General features: G+C 38.0%; 1 protein-coding gene across 10 annotated transcripts in view; it reads left to right on the top strand.

Annotated features, from left to right (window-relative positions):
• The window catches only part of UBAP2 (ubiquitin associated protein 2), a 124,426-nt gene that overhangs the window by 21,071 nt on the left and 86,412 nt on the right, over positions 1-16,943 (top strand). For all 10 annotated transcript variants that reach the window (XM_068176754.1, XM_068176753.1, XM_068176752.1 and 7 more), the window contains 5 exons: positions 1,038-1,177; positions 5,098-5,175; positions 6,817-6,927; positions 10,623-10,776; positions 12,472-12,549. In XM_068176754.1, coding sequence (XP_068032855.1) covers positions 1,079-1,177; positions 5,098-5,175; positions 6,817-6,927; positions 10,623-10,776; positions 12,472-12,549 — 520 coding nt within the window. In that variant the 5' untranslated portion in view covers positions 1,038-1,078. Of the gene's footprint in view, positions 1-1,037; positions 1,178-5,097; positions 5,176-6,816; positions 6,928-10,622; positions 10,777-12,471; positions 12,550-16,943 lie in introns of those variants that run through there.

The following is a 16,943-nucleotide window of genomic DNA, read 5'->3' as shown; positions in this document are numbered from 1 at the left end:
TTGTGCTGAGGCTTGCTCATATAATGGGACTGCAGTAGAAGCACTTTGCTGTTTGCTTGCACATCTTCTTCTGCGCAGGTACACCTCTTGCAAATTGTCCTTACTTCCAAAAATCTGCACTTTTACCTTCTAGCCTTATGGGCACAGAAACCAGGCAGCTGAACATGAGCATTCTAACTATTTGAAAGATCTGTTACCAGTTGCCATAGCTGCTATAAACCATGTTCATTGATTAGTCCTGTGCTAAATGCTGTACAAACAGGGGGAATAATAATGTCTTGTTTCAAAGTAGTTTTAATACTAGAGAACAAGTAAGAATGGAAGCTGAGAGCCACAGATGGGGTAACAATATTGTGTGGGGGGGATTTGGGGTTTCTTTTTGGTTTTTCTGTTGCCGTACAGCCACAGTATGTTTAAAGCAGGGTGATAGGTAGTTTTATAAATTGTTTCTGTAAATATGAGGGACAATAAAACAAAAGTAGTGGCTATAAAGGCTGGATTTAAACCTAATCATCATAATTTCTCTTATAAATTAAAGGTGAGAAGTAGAGTTGGAATTGCCCGTGACCTCCATGGGTGTGCAGGAAAAGCAGTTTTGATAGTAGGGAAAAAAGGAGCTATCTAGTTCATGAATATGATTTTTGTGTTGTGTTCTGAGTGGTGAGAGTGGTTAAATTCCAGGCATAAGAACTAGACAGCAGGTACTATAAGTGATGCAGCTGGAGCTAAAACTTAATCAGAGTAGCCAACAGGAAAGTCTGTATGTTAAATAACTAGAAAAAGCTGTGAGATCTAGAAGTACAAATTGACACAGATCCCAGTCAGCTGATAAAAAGGCTTTCTATCCACTGCATTTCCCCCCTTTAGTGTCAAAAACTGCAGTAAATCTAAAAATAGTGTATAAAGCTGCTTTCTCATGAGTCTCTGTATAGAGTCAGTAGTAAAGCCGGGAGTTCAAACTACTGCACTTATGTTATTTGGTTATTGAATCAGTATCCACCTTAACTCATGCTGTTTTTTTTTTTTTTTTCTTTCAGATTTTGTATTTTGTACATACATTGTTTTGTATATACTGTATATGATGACTTCGGTGGGCAGTGAACGTACCCGGGGCACTCGGGACAAAATGCAAATTTCAGCCACACAGCCAACACAACCACAGAAACAAGTAGTGCAGGTATGTGCTACTGTATCAACTTCTTTGACTTGAAAGTGAGAATGTAATGATACAAATTTCTTCCCTTAGTCAGTAAAAGCTAAAAGAAGATGGGGTGAAAATACATGGTTTATTTTGGAAGGTTATGCTTTATTGCTTGCTTTAATTATTCAGTAATGCAGGACAGTGTTAAGTTATTCCTGTGTTCTCTCTAAATGAGTTTTGTGTTCTTCAGCAATGTGTCCTGTCAGTGAGGAATTCAATGCCTGTGTCAGGATTTCTGTCCTGTGACCTCACAGTCCTCAGATCTCAGCTCTTCTATCTGCCAGCCTCCTGATGCTAGAAGATTTCTGGTCAAGAGAGAAATTTGAATGGGTGGGAGAAGCTTCATTAGATGCATGTTGTGTTCTACAGCATGACTCAGTGTCTCTTCAAGTCACAAAATCCTAAACTTCTTGTGCAGTGACCCCCACCAAGTGAAATGGTAATTCCCTAGCAGACTAAAATTTTCAGTATCTGTTAGATGGAAATGAAGTTTCACTGTACTGCCACTGATTATTGGCAGCAGTAGTTGTGTGCTTATCTGGGTTACAAAGAGTGCAGAATGTTTCTACTTCTGGCAACTCGGTATTCTCTTGACAGATACATCGCAGAATTTGTCTGGATTCAAAAACTGTCTCAGTTCTTTGCTGGCAGAGTGTGTATCAGTCTAGAGGTGCTCTACAGAGAAATACTCCCTTCTACTATCTTTTAGACTAGCCTTCAGTATGGAGACCCTCTTGGTCTGTTTTCCACAGTATTAATCATGTGACCTCAAACCCTTGTCATCTCCTTGAGTTGCAGCATTTGGCATAGTGGTGATTCATGCTAATGTGTGTATTTAGAAAGTGACTTTCAACAAATGAGTTGAATTTGGTTTTATTTTAAAACAAGGCTGCAGGAGTATAGTGAGCAGCCTGGCAAAAGTGGTGGCTTCCCCTTTTCCAACATTTTGCAAGACAGCACTGGAGTGGTTTGCCTGGTTGGGTTCTCTAGCACAAGGTAGACGTAGACAAATTGGAGGAAGTCCAGTGAAAAGCTGCAAAGATGGTTGTTAGACTGAAGCGGAGGAGAAATGAGGGGTGGCTCAGGGTTTATTCAGCCCTAATAAGACAAAGCACGTGTGTTCTGTTCAGGTACCTCATGGAAGGGTTATATAGGAAAGGTAGAGACCAACTCTCTTCAGAGAGGAAGTGGCACAAGCTGGAACACTGGTAATTCCTGCTTTTAAAAGGGAAAAAAAAATTACAAATTATTGTGAGTATGGTCATGCTTTATCCCTGGAGGACCTTTCCAAACTATGAGATTCATTGATTTTAGGCATTAAGACTTTTTTCTGCATTTTGTCCATTTATCCTGCCTTTTGCATAATAGATACTGGTTTGATCACTTCAGTGGAAAAGGTAGTTATTTCATACATAGCAGTTATGTTTTAATGCTCCATATATTTTATTGTTGATATATCAGATGGACCTTTCTGCTTAGTCAGTCTTTGCAGATCAGCAGAAATCTCTGGATTTACGTGTTTAATCACCAATGATTCATTTTTCTGAATATAGAATATTGTTTTCCCAAATGGATATTCCACTGTTATAATATCACATTGATCATAATTTAAATTATTTAGCAAATTACATAATGTTTGTATTGCATTGCTTCTGGATAATAAATGTACCATTTTATTGTAAGATGTATAGCTGTTACTGTCACTTAATTTTGTGTTTTGCCCACTTCTGTTTTCTGGTAGTTTGAAGTTTTTAGTTTAAAATTTCTTCCACTCTTATACTGAAAAAGTACTATGTCTTGTAAGGTTGAGTAAAGGTCAGGCTGTTTTAAAATACTACTTCTTTCTTAGTCACAATTAAGACTTAATTATACTCTTGGTTAGGATACTACAGCATCTGTTCTAACAATGGTGCCTTAAGAATAAAGAACCACTACTTGCTGGAGGAAAGGCCAGAATTTTTTGTGACACTGGTCTGATGTTTTTGTAGTCATCTTGTGGTTTTTGTTGTTCATTTTTTTCCTTCCGAATCTTCAATTGCATCTGGTGTAATTCACTGGCATAAATATGAGTTGTATTGCACCTACAAGTTTCTGAGCTCTCTACTTACACAGGAAAACTGAAGATGCTGTCACATATTGTAATTCTTTTAAAATTGTTATGTTTTAGTCTTCTAACGTGGGCTTGAAGAAAACATTTGTTTATGCAAAAAATAAATCTCAGTGTATTCCTGATTTTTGGTAAAATATGCCATCATATCTCTACAGAAGTTATATTGTCTGAATGTTTTTGCTCTGGATATCTTCAAAAAAATCTCTTCACTTGATTAAAAGTCACGGTGTGCCTGTGGAGGCTGTAATCAGAGTGAGAAAGTGGATCAACAAGTCTTAAATTCCTGAAGCCAGCAGACATTTCGGTTCTGCTGTCTGCTGAGCTCTCAGCTGTCACCAAGAGCACCCTCCTTGCTCAGAGCACCACACTGACAGGGCGGCTTCTGTGGAAGGTGGAACTGAGGAGTTCCAGAGCAGGCTCTCCCCCTGTTACCCAGTGGAGTGACATACGAGGCTGTCAGCATGACAGGCTGAAAAAGTGAAGTAACTCAGAGTGTGTAACTGTTACAAACACTAATTCTCTGGGAGTGTTGTTTCTGAGCACAGATGTCAGTTCTCTCAAGGAACTATGACAGCTGCAGTAACTTTTCAGCACATGAGCAGCTGGTGGTGTTTGTTGAAGTAATTTTTAGACTCTTCTCAGCATTTATGCTTGGTGACCTCCTCTAGAACTTGCATTTGTGGTAAACTGCAAAAGCCAGTCTGACTCTGATTAGATCTGACCTTGTGAGGCACAGAATTTCATGTGTGTATCCTGTGAAGTGGGACAGCAAAAAGTGAGCTTCAGCCAGCTGCCCAGGGTGAATCCTTTCTGTCAAAAATTCCAGTAGATGAACTGAGCCCACTCAATGATGAAGAACCTCTGCAGCCCCAGTAGCCGCATAGTGGGTCCTAACTCTCTTCAGTATCAGCTTTCTCTATATGCAACAGTAGCCTCTTCTCTTTGAGCAGAAGTCAAATGAGGTCCAGGATATTGTAATGCACACTGTTCTTTGGTATTTTCTTGGGAGTGCAGTTCATAGGCTGCAGATGCCCCATTATGAAGTGGTGTGTGTGATGTGACATCTGTGTTAGAGTTGTTTTTCTCTCAGGGGCAGCCATAGTGTGTTTGGATTTTGCGTACTTGACTGCATCTCTTTCAGTCTCTCAGCTTTTGTGCAAGTTGCCAGTGTGCATTTTTGTCCAGAAATATTGTAGAAGCACCAGATACTTCATCAATAGCAATTTGCTTTACCAATTTTCAGAGACCAGTATGTGCTTGTAAAAAAGCCAGTGCAGCTGTTCATGGGCAAAGTCTTAAGACATGACTCAAGTCTTTTTAAGTGCTGGATAAAACTTCAGAGTCAGATTGTTGGTGGAAAAGCTGTGGAAGGTGATGGGAGCAGGGATCGTCAGAGATGTGGTTAATTTAGAGGTACTGTTGCCAGTTTGTTACAATAAAACTCTTAATACTGGATTAGTAGATCCTGAATAAAAGTCAAAGCATTAATGCTAAAATGTAGTCTTCCCTGGTCCTTCTGTGTTACTATATAGTGATCTTGTCAGTGCAGTGACCGTTAAGTGTGTTTCAAATAGATTAGAATGTGTTGAATTGCTTCGATTGCAAATAACATTTAAAACTATAAATGGGAGTAGACAAGATATTGATCCCTCCCCCACAGCATCTCTGTGCTTGTTGTGTATGTTCTTTTTGAGAACTCGTAGGAAAAAGACAGGGATACTGGGATATACTTCTAAAAAAGATAGTTACCTTTTGTGTACTTTATTGGATATTATTTTTTTTTCAGGCAACAGCAGAACAGATTCGCCTTGCTCAGATGATCTACGATAAGAATGATGCAGATTTTGAAGATAAAGTGAAACAAGTATGTTTCTTATGGTACAAGTTTTTTTGTCCCACAATAAAATCTTCTAGAGCTGTCTTACATTTTGGACGTAGAGCATCTGTTTCTGGGTTAGATGAAACTTTTTTCATAAGTTTAACTAGGAAAAGGTGCTCTTACTGCACTGGGAAGTCTTTTTACAAGAAATTTTGTGGTAATACAGCTCTGATGGTGTAGTTTTCAGTGTATTTTCCTTTGCAGACAAACCCTTAAGCCAAAACTCGTTTGTGTCGGTGTCTCTTCCTCAGTGTATCTCTCTAGTATGATTCTGATGATTAATGATTGTCAGAATAAAGAATGTGTTCATCTTGTTCACAAGTACATGCACGTGAGAAAAACGTCATTTTGTGTAAGATGAGTTTGCTAGTATCTTCGAAGTTTTTCAGGAAAAGTAAAAGTCTAATGATAGCTTAAAGGTAAATCAGGGTGCTATTTTAAAAAATAATCTTACCTCACAGATCCAGGTATGCATTAAAATTATAGAATTACAGTGTATAAAATTATAGAATTACAGTGTATAAATGAAATCTCTCACTTCCTCCACCGTGGTGAGTGTTGGGTGTTAAATAATCAAGCTTTCATTACCTCGTTATAGCTGAGACCATTAATTCAAGCAGTCCTGACAATATGGGTGTCTGTTCTGTTGTGGCTATTGGTGGTTTTGTCCTAGTGAATACATCACAGCTCATGAAGACGACGTGCTCATGAAGACTACACAGCTCATGAAGCTCTAGGACTACACCCAGGAGGGAAAAATTAGCTTGAATGCATAAATGGAGCAAAGGAGCAGATTTCTTGGTTTCTTTTCATCTCTAAAACTTCCTCTGAAGCATTGTTAAATGCTTTTTGTTGTTCTTGTTACAAACTAGTTCTGTTGCTGTGCCAAAAATGAAATCTTGTATATTGTGAAGCCAAAGGGCCCTCATCAATAGTGCTTATAGCTGTGCTGGTGGGAAGGAGATGAATTAAGTTCTGCATAAAATATGTTTTACCTTCTGCATATGTATTTCTAGCTCATGTAGATTTTGTTCTTTAGATGAATTTGCTGAGTGCCCCATGACAGATTATTTCTGTCCCACACTCTTCAGGATATACACTATGAGTTCAAGGAGCATAATTCAGAACTAGATCTCCTTAATCAGCTTTGTGACTCTGGTGTGGCCTTATGCTGAAATGGATCAAGGGAGCTAGTCTGTCTGAAAGATAATGTATTTCTTAGTCTGGATGGTTTTCCAGGGGGATCTGTTCTCCTCCATGTCTTCCTATATGTCTTTTCTCACAGTGGGATAAAGAGGGGCAATTTTGGTGGAGAAAGAGATAGGATGGTACTGTAACAATTGTGGTCCTTTACACGCATGTACGGCTGCATCTGGCAGCATTTGCTGCAAGCATACAGAACAAAAAAAATGTGCAAGAGTACTTCCTTGATTAGCAATTAAGTTGTGCCTCTTCCTCTCTCATCTGAATCTCAAGCAGATCTGTAAAATGTAGATTACTTTATTCTGGATATTAGCTTACTCTGACATGGTAGTTAAGCTTTTGTTGTAATTTGTGGTCATACTAGCTCTTACTTTCTTATGATGCTAATTTAGATATTTTAACATGTCTGACTTTTACTGCCAGCTTATGGAAGTGACGGGGAAAAACCAGGATGAATGCATAGTGGCACTACATGATTGTAATGGGGATATGAACAGAGCAATCAACATACTGCTGGAAGGAAGCTCAGACACGGTAAGGTTTTACTTCCATGTTAAACTACTCCTGTTTACTGTGATTTTCAGCTTCTAGAAGGACATTGGGGAAGTCATGTTTCACAAGTTTTCCATTTCCATGTCTCCATTCAATTTCTTTTGAAGGAAATGAAAACTAGGGCAGCTTCTCTACTGCATGCATACCTTGGAGAAGGCTGAATCTGGAAAATGTTGTGGGTGTTCAGCTGGTCTATTGCAGAGTTCCTGTGCTTTCATTTATATACAGCAGTTTTAACTCTGCAGCAGAACTCAGTGCTCCCTCAGACACAAGCCTGTTTCTTGCTGCAGGTTTTATAGTTACTGTGTAGACCCTCCTGAGGCCTGAGACCATCACAAAGGTCAATCTTTGTAAACCCAAGGGCAGGCAGGTATTTTAAGTTATGCACGTTCTGTAGGTGTGAGTTACCGGTATTGAAGCTGGAGGAGGTGTCCACATCTGCAAGTTGCATTGATAATGCTACTTATGGCAGGGAAGGATGCAGCAAGTAGTTGCTTCTTTAACTCTGCTGCTCATTTGCATGACTTAATTGAAAAACAGGAAGAGGAGACTAAACTATGTGTATACAACAACAAATAATGTAGCTTAAAAAGTTGAATAGTGCAATTTTTTATCCCAAGAGATATTAAGAAAATATGTTTTACTGCAGTTGAAGTTTTTGCTGGAGGGATTTCTTACAGTTTGTCTTTAAATTAGATTCTATCTTATCCAAGTTGGAAACATAACCTGGACTTCCTTTCTTGATGCTGAACACTCAGTATTTCCTGTGATTTGTCAGGATGTGTACTCTAGTTTACTGTTAATGATGAAGTTCACCCCTCACACACCCTTAGTGTGGGACACACTCTGTTTTGACTGAGGGGACTTTCTTTTCTATTCCCTTTTCATTTTTTATCAGAGTTAAGGTCTTCTAAACACAGAAGTATATGATATAGACAGGCTGGGAGTAGAGGAGAGCATTTCACTTAAACCTGTCTAAATGTGTTGTGTTCTCTTCTCATATTTGCCATTTTTTAGTTTAAAGTAGTTTTCTGGTTGATAGAGAATATTAAATCCTTTCTTACTTTAGCAATTTGTTGTAACTGATTTTGACATGGAAAAAGCTTTCTGAACTCATTCATCACCTACAAGTGATATTGATATGTTCTGCACTTTTGACAAGTCCTTCTTAACCCACTGCTCTCTATAGACAAAGTGCAGCATAGAAACTAATAGGGAGAACTTGAAGGAGTCAAGGAGGAAGAAGTATTAATTGATAGGTGTGAAGAAATGTATTTTTGAAAGTTTGTGGGCCTCCAGTTGGAAGGATTTGTTTTAAGGCCATTATACTTGTGAACAGTTTAACCATGGATTTGAAGTGAATTGTAAGCTGAGGTACTACAAATTCTGAATGCAGATTTCCAAATCTCTTTTTCTAGTCTCACTCTGCTTTGATGAATTTGCAGTTTTTTTAAACTTCATTTGAAAGATGTTTCCATTCAACTGAAGGAATTCAAAGAGCAAGGAGTGATAGTTAAGATGTGTATTTATAGTTTATTTGGTACTCAGCCAATTTTGTCTTAATCTTATTTTGTTTGCTTTTTGGATTTAAAGCTGTGATCTACAAACTGTAAGTGTGTGACTTTGTAAAGACTTTCTTTTTGCAGCAGTTGTAGCAATCTGGCTTGGGGTAGTTAGAGGCTTGTGTGAGTACAGAAGGGCATGCTTCTTTGCCTAAGACTTGTATTCATTTAACTTCTTACATCCATTTTATGCTCAGCTGTGTTTTACTTAGTAAACCTTTGAAGACAGAACAAAATAGACCTTTCAGATTTTTATTACTTCCATGTAAGGACAGACCAACAAGAACTATTCTGTTACAGATTTTCAAAGGTCAGATACACTACTATCATTTGGGTTGCCTCAGGCATTGTCAGCTGAAATTGTAATCAATTACTTCCCTTACAAAGAGAGACAGCTCAACGGTTTGTGATGGATCCCTATGCTCAGAAGTAGCACCATCCTCTGTCTTAAAAGCCCTGCCTGACTTTCTCAAGGCTTTCCTCAAAATTGTATTGTGGGAAAGCATAGATCTGATGCTTTCATAGTCATCTTTTTACTGATCCTTCCTAAGTAATTTTAAATCTCACTCAGGAGCTCCTCTTCAGCTTTGCAGCCTTACCCAGTATTGGGTGTTTCCTGAAATGGTCAAAGATGTTTTGGCACCAAGCCCATCAGTGAATTAGTGCATTCTGAACTCTACAGACTTGGCTATTCAGTTGTCAGTGCAGGTATCTTTCCTCCTGTGAGGTGTAAGAAGCACTAGGAATGTTTTGGTGTAGTTAGACTAGCTGTGGTAGGTGATGCCATGTGGTACTTACTGGGGGAAGCAGCTTTCTGCCTCACGGATAAGGTGGTGGTGTTCAAATGTGTTTAGTTTTGTACCTCTGATCAGCTCTGGCTGGGCTTCACCGAAGTTGATTTAATCTTCTGTACTGAAGGTGGAACTGAAAAGTGATTTCACCCTTGTCACCAATGCCATGCTGAAAAATGAGAGAGTAACCATTCTCTTTGTTCTCATTCTTTCAAAGTAGACTCTGTAACGCTCAGTTTGTAAACTGCTTTGTTACCTGCTTTCTTCATTGCACTGGCTTCCTAGGCAGCTTGAACTAGCTGGCCATGGCCCAGCTTCTCAGGGCTACTGAGTTGCTGTTGGTGGAATTGAGACATAAGACAGAACTTAAAATTACTGATAGACAACCTTTTTTGTTTGATGTAGGTGCCTGTCACAATTTCTATGTACAAATATTCTGATATTAAATATCTTACTTGAGCTGTAAGCTCCTAGAAATGGGGACATACATGTAAACCTCTCTACCACCTCAATGATTTGCAAATAATACCTTTTTTTCTTCTTACTTGTTTTGCAGCTATGGCTTAATAGACTAACCATGCAATTGCATAATATATGAGTTGCTGAGCTATTCTTGGCAAGTGTTTTAGTCATTTTATTTTCAACTCCTACAGATACTCCTGTGGAGCTGATAACATCCTTGAATTTATTTTAAAGACTGAGTTTAATATTAAAACAGAAGCCTGATATTTGGACCTTGATCCCGTGTCTTGTTTAGACATAGCTTTTCCTGTGTTTTGCTATGTTTGATGGTCTATAGCTGTTAAGAGTGGATGGTCTGGCTTATCAGCATTTCTCCCAAGCTGTTGTTTTGCCACTCTGTCTTCTGGGACTTAAATTCTAGTGTACCTGGATGGAAAGTTTTTCTTTTCTCTTTGGGGTTTTTTTTTCCCTTAGGCCAGATACTTATTCTCACCAATTTTTGTTCAATGATACCTACAAGGGTTGTTTGCTTTTTTTTTTTTTTTTCCCTGGGAGAAAAAGGTAGCTTTGTTCATGTTCATAGTATCGAGTCTTCCTTGAACTAATAAAAGTCCATTACAGCCAGAAATATTTGGGGTTCTCATATTCCTTAAGATAATCAAACTTAAAAAAATGTTTCTTTCTCATGTCTTTGCAAAAATACAGCCTGTGTTTCCATTTATATCAGTGTAGTTTGCATATATGACATTATACAAATACCTGGGTTTTTTCCATTAACTGGAGGGGTGTGGGTTAGAAAGCCTGCATTGAGAGGTGTCTCCTCCTTTTGACTTCTGTGTCTAATTCTGTTCTACCCAAATAGACTTCTTGGGAGACCGTAGGGGGAAAGAAGAAAAGCCTTGGAAAGGAAGGTTCAGAAAACAAAGAGAACAGAGAGAAACGAGGGGACAGAGAAGTGAGTCGCGGACGGGGAAGTTCCAACAGACGAGGAAGAGGAGGCAGCCGTGGACGAGAGTGTATGTATAAGGATTAATTTTTAAAGATTGAGATGCCGTTCTTGCAGCTGGAACTGACTGAGCTAAGAGCGAGTACTTAATGGAGCAAAGTCCATCCGTCTGTAGCTCAGTGTTGAAGGGATCGTAAACTTGTTTGTGCCACAGGTATGCGTGATCTGTCTATGTGACTTGGTTTTGGGATGGTCTGTACTTTTTCAGAGACACTCAGTTTAATATAATTCTTTGTTCTTGTTTGACGAATTGATCTTGTACAAATTGCTGTTCTTCATGTAAGTTTTAGAATTGACTCTTTGTAAGTCTGCTTAAGAACAAGTATGTCGCTGCACAGCTGATACACTTTTTTTTCTTTTAATGAAAAAATTATCCAGCTTTGACTCCATCTCCTTTTATGAGTGGGAGAACCTGAAGATGTTCTCATCTTCTCATAAGGGGAATGAAAACACTGGGATGATTATTTATCTCTAAATATATTTCTCACATAAATCAACCAAAGGTGAGTTTCTGCAACAGAGAAAATTATTGTTAGTTGAAACATTTAAAGCTTTGCTACAGTTTCAATAATACATTGTACAAAAGCAAACAGATGTTTCCAAGTTAGATAGCATCACAATAGATCATGATCGGATACACGTTGCTTTTTTTAGCTAAGTTTTGTCAGCATTCTCAAAGCTGTGAGCATTGTCTGTACTGGCTGTTTGTCACACTGATAGATGAGAAAAGAAATCAGAATGGATACAATATGTTTAGCTTTGCACTTATAAGCAGGAAAAATATTTACAGTATTATGCAACTCATTCATAATTGGAAGATATCCAACTGTTGTTCCAATATGGATGTTGTGAATTTTTGTAGGCTAGAGTAAAGTCAAGATGAAAAAATGTTAATAAAACATGGAGCTGGACTTAGAAAAGTATAAATTAGATCAATCAAAATGAAAGTAAAGGGCAATTTTTTTTACCAGAGACAGATGCTGCCTTTCTCTTTTTCTAAACTGGAATTAAAAAAATTTCAGATGGTTACCAAGTCTTGGTATTTTCTTCCCAACTTTATGTCCAAGCATTTTTGGTTTTATTGTTGCCATTAGGAGAAATGCAGTAAAAAGTCTCATCAGTGAGTGTTTCAAGAGGCCAGTTTTGTTGGATTTTTCTTTCTCCTTCAAGTAGCCAGCCATATTTCAAAGCACCTTTTCAGGAGTTTCCCACAAAACACTTAGGTTGCAGACCGTTTTTAGTGCCTGCCTTCACCCAGTCATCATCCCTCTGCTTTAAATACAGAGGAGAAATCTGTTTCCAAGCTTCTACAGGGATGCAGTATGGGCAGGAAGGAGAAGAGTTGGTGTTACTGGTTATCTTTTATTTTTTCACTGTCATCAACCAGTGCATTATCTAGGAAACACAGGATGAGGTAGCTGTATTTCCTATCTCATTAAATAATGTAGGCTGCAAAACATGGCACTTGTAGAGGTTTGTCTCCTGAGGGACTTTTCCTTCTTATATTTTGCTTCCTAGTTGACCAGTACAAAAGAAACATAACTTGTTTCTAGCGAGACCTTAAAGAAGAGGGGTGATTGAGATCTGTTGACCATCCCATTTGAAAATTTTGCCTTTTGTTTTGAGGGGTTTGGGTTGAGCAAATGGCTGTATTGTCTCAAGTACCAGTCTCTAAAGCTTCTTTTAAGCTGTCCTCTCTCCACAGTTAGAGCTGAAGAGAATGGAGTGGACAACAGTCAAGGAGACAGGCCTTCAGACCGTGGGAAACGTGGTCGTGGGAGAGGTGAGATGGTGGCATTGTTGTGGGACTGGCACTGCTTTCATGTCCTGAAACGGAACTCTCCCATTTGTTTCTTTAAATGCTTCTGCTTAAGCATTTTTTGTTTATCCTTTGATTCCATACACACTTCAGCCACCTTGTACTTGGGTACATCCCACTCCCTTACCCTTTATCATTTATTGATCTTGGAACAACTTTAAAAAAATTGACAGAAATCACTTCTGTGGTAATTTCCTGTGTGGCAGGCTGCTGTGCACTGGGCTATGGAGAGCTGTTTTCCCAGACTGACTCATGCCAGCCTCCTGTGAGTGGGGGTGTGCTGGGTTCCTCAGGAGGTACTTCAGCAGCAGGAGAGCACAAGATTCCATCTGTATGGCTCTTTGGGAAGGATTTGATGTATACTTGTACCATTTCTTTGGAGTGGCTCTAGTTGTCAGGCTTGCCTTCTGCTTTTGGTAGCCAATCAGAGAAAGAACAAGCCACCTTAGAGACATTTTGCTATGAAAAGGAATTAGACATGGAAGAGTTGATGAGAACTGTGGAGAAGGCATACTGTAGAGTTTTAGATACAGCTCCAATCCTGTCATGTAGAAGAGGTGGGATAATGCATTGGATGTGGAATCAGGTGATGTGTATTTGAATTGGATTGTCACTGGTTGGGGTGGAAAGAGGCTTGTTTTTCATTAAAGTCAGAGGAATGAAAATAAGTAAGAATGTGTGGTGCAGATTATGGATGGACGAGTGTATTTAATAAGTTAAATTGATAAAATGTATAGCAGAACTAATGTACTTAGTAAGTACTGTCTGACTCAAGAAAAATTCTGCCTTCAAAGGACTCCTTTCTCTTGGGAATGTCGGGTAACAAGGCATTCAGAGACAGGTGCATCCAACTTCATTGTCTCCAGATCTGCATCTTGAAGGTGTGCAAAGATGTAAAGAAGTAACTTCCATAGGTTTGCATGTGAGAGTGCCTGTGAATCATCAAAAACCCAATGGTGTGTGCAGAGAAGTAGCTCTACAGGGCAAGGTGTTATATAGTTCACAGCTACAATTTTTGGTATGTTGACAGTTTACACTTTCAGTAGATAGAATGTAAGTCTTGCAGTTACTTATTTTATAAAATAATAATTTATTTTCAAATTATAAATGTAAAAGTAGGACTTTTTAAAAATGGTTCCGTAAAACTTAGAGATTAATTTCAAATGCAGTGGTTTTTTGCTTTAACCTTACAAACCATACACTGCTTTTTTTGTCTAAGCTGTAGCTTTCTAGATGAATATCGTATATCTCAAACTTCATAATCAGATCAAATAGACCTAACTGAAGAAATAGAAACTTCAAAGAGTTTCTGTTCACTGGCTTCATGTACATAGTATTACTATATGTCTCTACCAAATATTTTAGACTGTACTGTGAGAAAAGTATATTAATGAAGTGTCTGTGATAAACCTGTTGGCCAACTACAAGAGCATGATATTACAAGTGTGTGTATTCCATGGCAGGAAGTACCTGATTAATTTTACAATGCAAACCCTTGAAATTTTCAGGGAGTTCTAGAAATCTGTGTAATTCAGTTCTTATCTTTTAAGGGATACGTGGCCTTTTTCTTTGGATATTAATAGAAATAATAATAAAAAGCTTCCTGCCAATTCATTCTGTAGTCTTTCTTTTCTGTTACACAGAATAGTCAAATGAGAGATAACATACTTCAGCTGAAAGTAAACAGATTGCTGGTAATCGCCACAGAACCCATTTTTGGAAATGTTTCATGCAGTGTGTGTGTAGAAATCTAGGCATTGGATATGAAAGAAGGGGTCAGATAATTATCTGAGCAACACACTCTCTCTATTTTAAGCTACCTTCTCAGGAAGGAGTGATCTTACTGGCTTTGTTGGGCCATCATATGTATTACTGCTTCACGGTACAAAAACGTAATTTAAAGAAATGATAAGCAACTGAAAATAGCTAAAATGGGATTGACACAGAAGTGATAGTGTGCTGTTTGCTGAGAGGGAAAAACCCTTATACTGAATATTTAATATTCGGTGTGTGAGGCACTAGCTTTATCTGGCAGTAGATCTTCCATTAATGACCATGTCATGTTCCTTGTAACTTCATAGGGTAGTAGGTACACAGAGTGCGAACACTACTGTGTGCTGGTATGCAGGGCGTCAGGGATTTGAAGCATATAGAAATTATTGACTGATTAACAGAATGCAAAAATATATCACAACGTGTGTAACAGGACACGTCTCAGCTGTAATTGCTCTAAGCTAAATCTTTGCTTGTTAAACTAAGGGTGTAAACTTGTACTGAAGTCAGGGAGTATCTTGTTTTAAGATGCCTTCTTATCTGTGCTTCTTTTCAGAACCAAATTTCTTACGTAAGCTTAATTTAAATGTAAGAAACGCTGTAATGGTGACGAGCAGTAATTGCATCAAAGTGATTATATTTGTCAGTATAGCAAGGATTTGCAACTGTCTGGAATCTCCTGAAGAAATTAAGGAGGCAGATGGTTATGTGTTTAGGATTATCACCTATAGAAACATTTTCTTATTTGTGTTTCAATCAGCTGCAGTGTTGTATACAAGTTGACAAACTTTACAAGCACAGGTTGTTTTTAACCTGCTGTTTTTTTAGGGTTCTTGCATCTTCAATTTTAAGTACAGGTCTGATTCTCCCAGTTCCTCTACTTCATATTGAAAAGGATGCAGAGAAAAAAAGAGGGTGTAGAGCTAGATAAGGCTTTTGAACGTACTGGGAAGTCTGCAGTTATGGGGTGTGGGGAACAAGTAGTCTAGGATTTTTCTGCCTGCAAGAGATGACTGAGTGGGTGTATGGCAGAGCTCTGTTAAACTTCTGTGGGGGCATCAAATGATCATGCCAAGCAAGTATGCAAAAGAGAGAATATTAAATGAGATCAGCAGGTTACAGCTTCAAGATGAACTTAGAGTTGGTTCTTCATACATGTAGTGAACCTGAGGAACTCCTTTCAGTAAGATGATGTGGTGCAGGAAATGTATACATGAAAAGACTTGTCAATTTCATCCTAAAAAAGAGCCATAAGCAAGAAAAAGAAAAACCACCAAAAATTTTGTTGTATTTAAATTATCTTTGAGTAAGGAAGTCAAAGCCACAAATAGTTGAAGAACAGAAAAGCATCCAAAGAAACTGCACTGTGGTTTCAGTTCATGTGCTCTTCCCTAGATATCTCATTGTGCATGGTTTATAAAGGAATAACAGGTAGGTGGGCTTTTTTTCCGATTCAGCATAGAAATAGTTATAGACTCATGTATAGTTATTCTTCTGGTTTGCAAAGGCAAGATAATTTGTTGCTTGCACTTCTGTTTATCTCTTTACTTCATTATTCTAGAACAACATAAGCATGCCATAAATGTGGGTTCTGCCAGGGTTTGTTTTTTTTTTTTCCCTACAAAACAGATGAAAAAATGCTATGTTTTAATTCCAACTCTTGTTTTGTCTGCCAGCTGTATAGGAAAATAAAACAGCTCATCCTTTTCATAGATACCTGATTATAGTCCAGTTTGTGTTTTTGATCTCTTCTCATTGTTTTTAACATAAGAAGTATGCTATCCTTGAACAAATTGAGTTTCTATATCTGAATTGCATGTATAAACATTCCATTAGTTTAAAAGCTTAGCCCAGTTGGCACAGGATATGTCTTGGAATTTTTTTTTGCCAGAACTAAGGAGAATGTTGATTTTTTTTCTAAAACATGAATGCAGAGCAGACCTTCTGGAAGTCAAAATTTGAAGTTAGTTTAGTTTTGCTGTGGCTCATTCTGCATTAATTAATAAACTTTGTCATGTACTTTTTTCTTTTTTGAGATTATCTTAGTTTAGTCGTAACAAGTCATCTGTTTTCCTTTAAATGTAATTTTAGAGTTGAAAGTTTTCAGCATGAATTGTAAAAATGCTTTCTAGAGTAAATGCAGTATATAAAACTGGTTAATTGCTTCTAGCTTTATTGTGACTAATAAAGACAAAAGTAATTTCAATAATTAAATCCAACTTGGGTGTTTGTTTTGGTAGTATGGAGTAACCTAGAATAGAAATTTTCTGCACTTCGCCTCCTTACCTCTTAAGACTTAATAAGCCTCTGTCAACTTGGTTCTGCTGGGAGGATGACACTGCCAGAGCGGAGACCAGTGCAGTTCAGTTACTGTGTAGTCAGAGATAAGCACAAATTTAGAGTGTTCCTTTCCCTTCTAGTGTGCATTTCCTTTTTCTTGCAGCTGTTCTTCAGGCCATTTCTTAACCTTGAAGTAACGTCCTTTAATTTAAAACCTGAAAATCTAAGTTTTGAAATAGAGCACCTGTGTTGCAGTGGAAGGATTTAGCTCTAGAAGACTTGATTTTCTGCAGAATAGGTTATTT

This window comes from Anomalospiza imberbis, chromosome Z, assembly GCF_031753505.1.
Source record: "Anomalospiza imberbis isolate Cuckoo-Finch-1a 21T00152 chromosome Z, ASM3175350v1, whole genome shotgun sequence".
Taxonomy (NCBI): domain Eukaryota; kingdom Metazoa; phylum Chordata; class Aves; order Passeriformes; family Viduidae; genus Anomalospiza; species Anomalospiza imberbis.
Note: the sequence above shows the minus strand (reverse complement) of the source record. Positions and strands in the feature narration are given on the sequence as shown.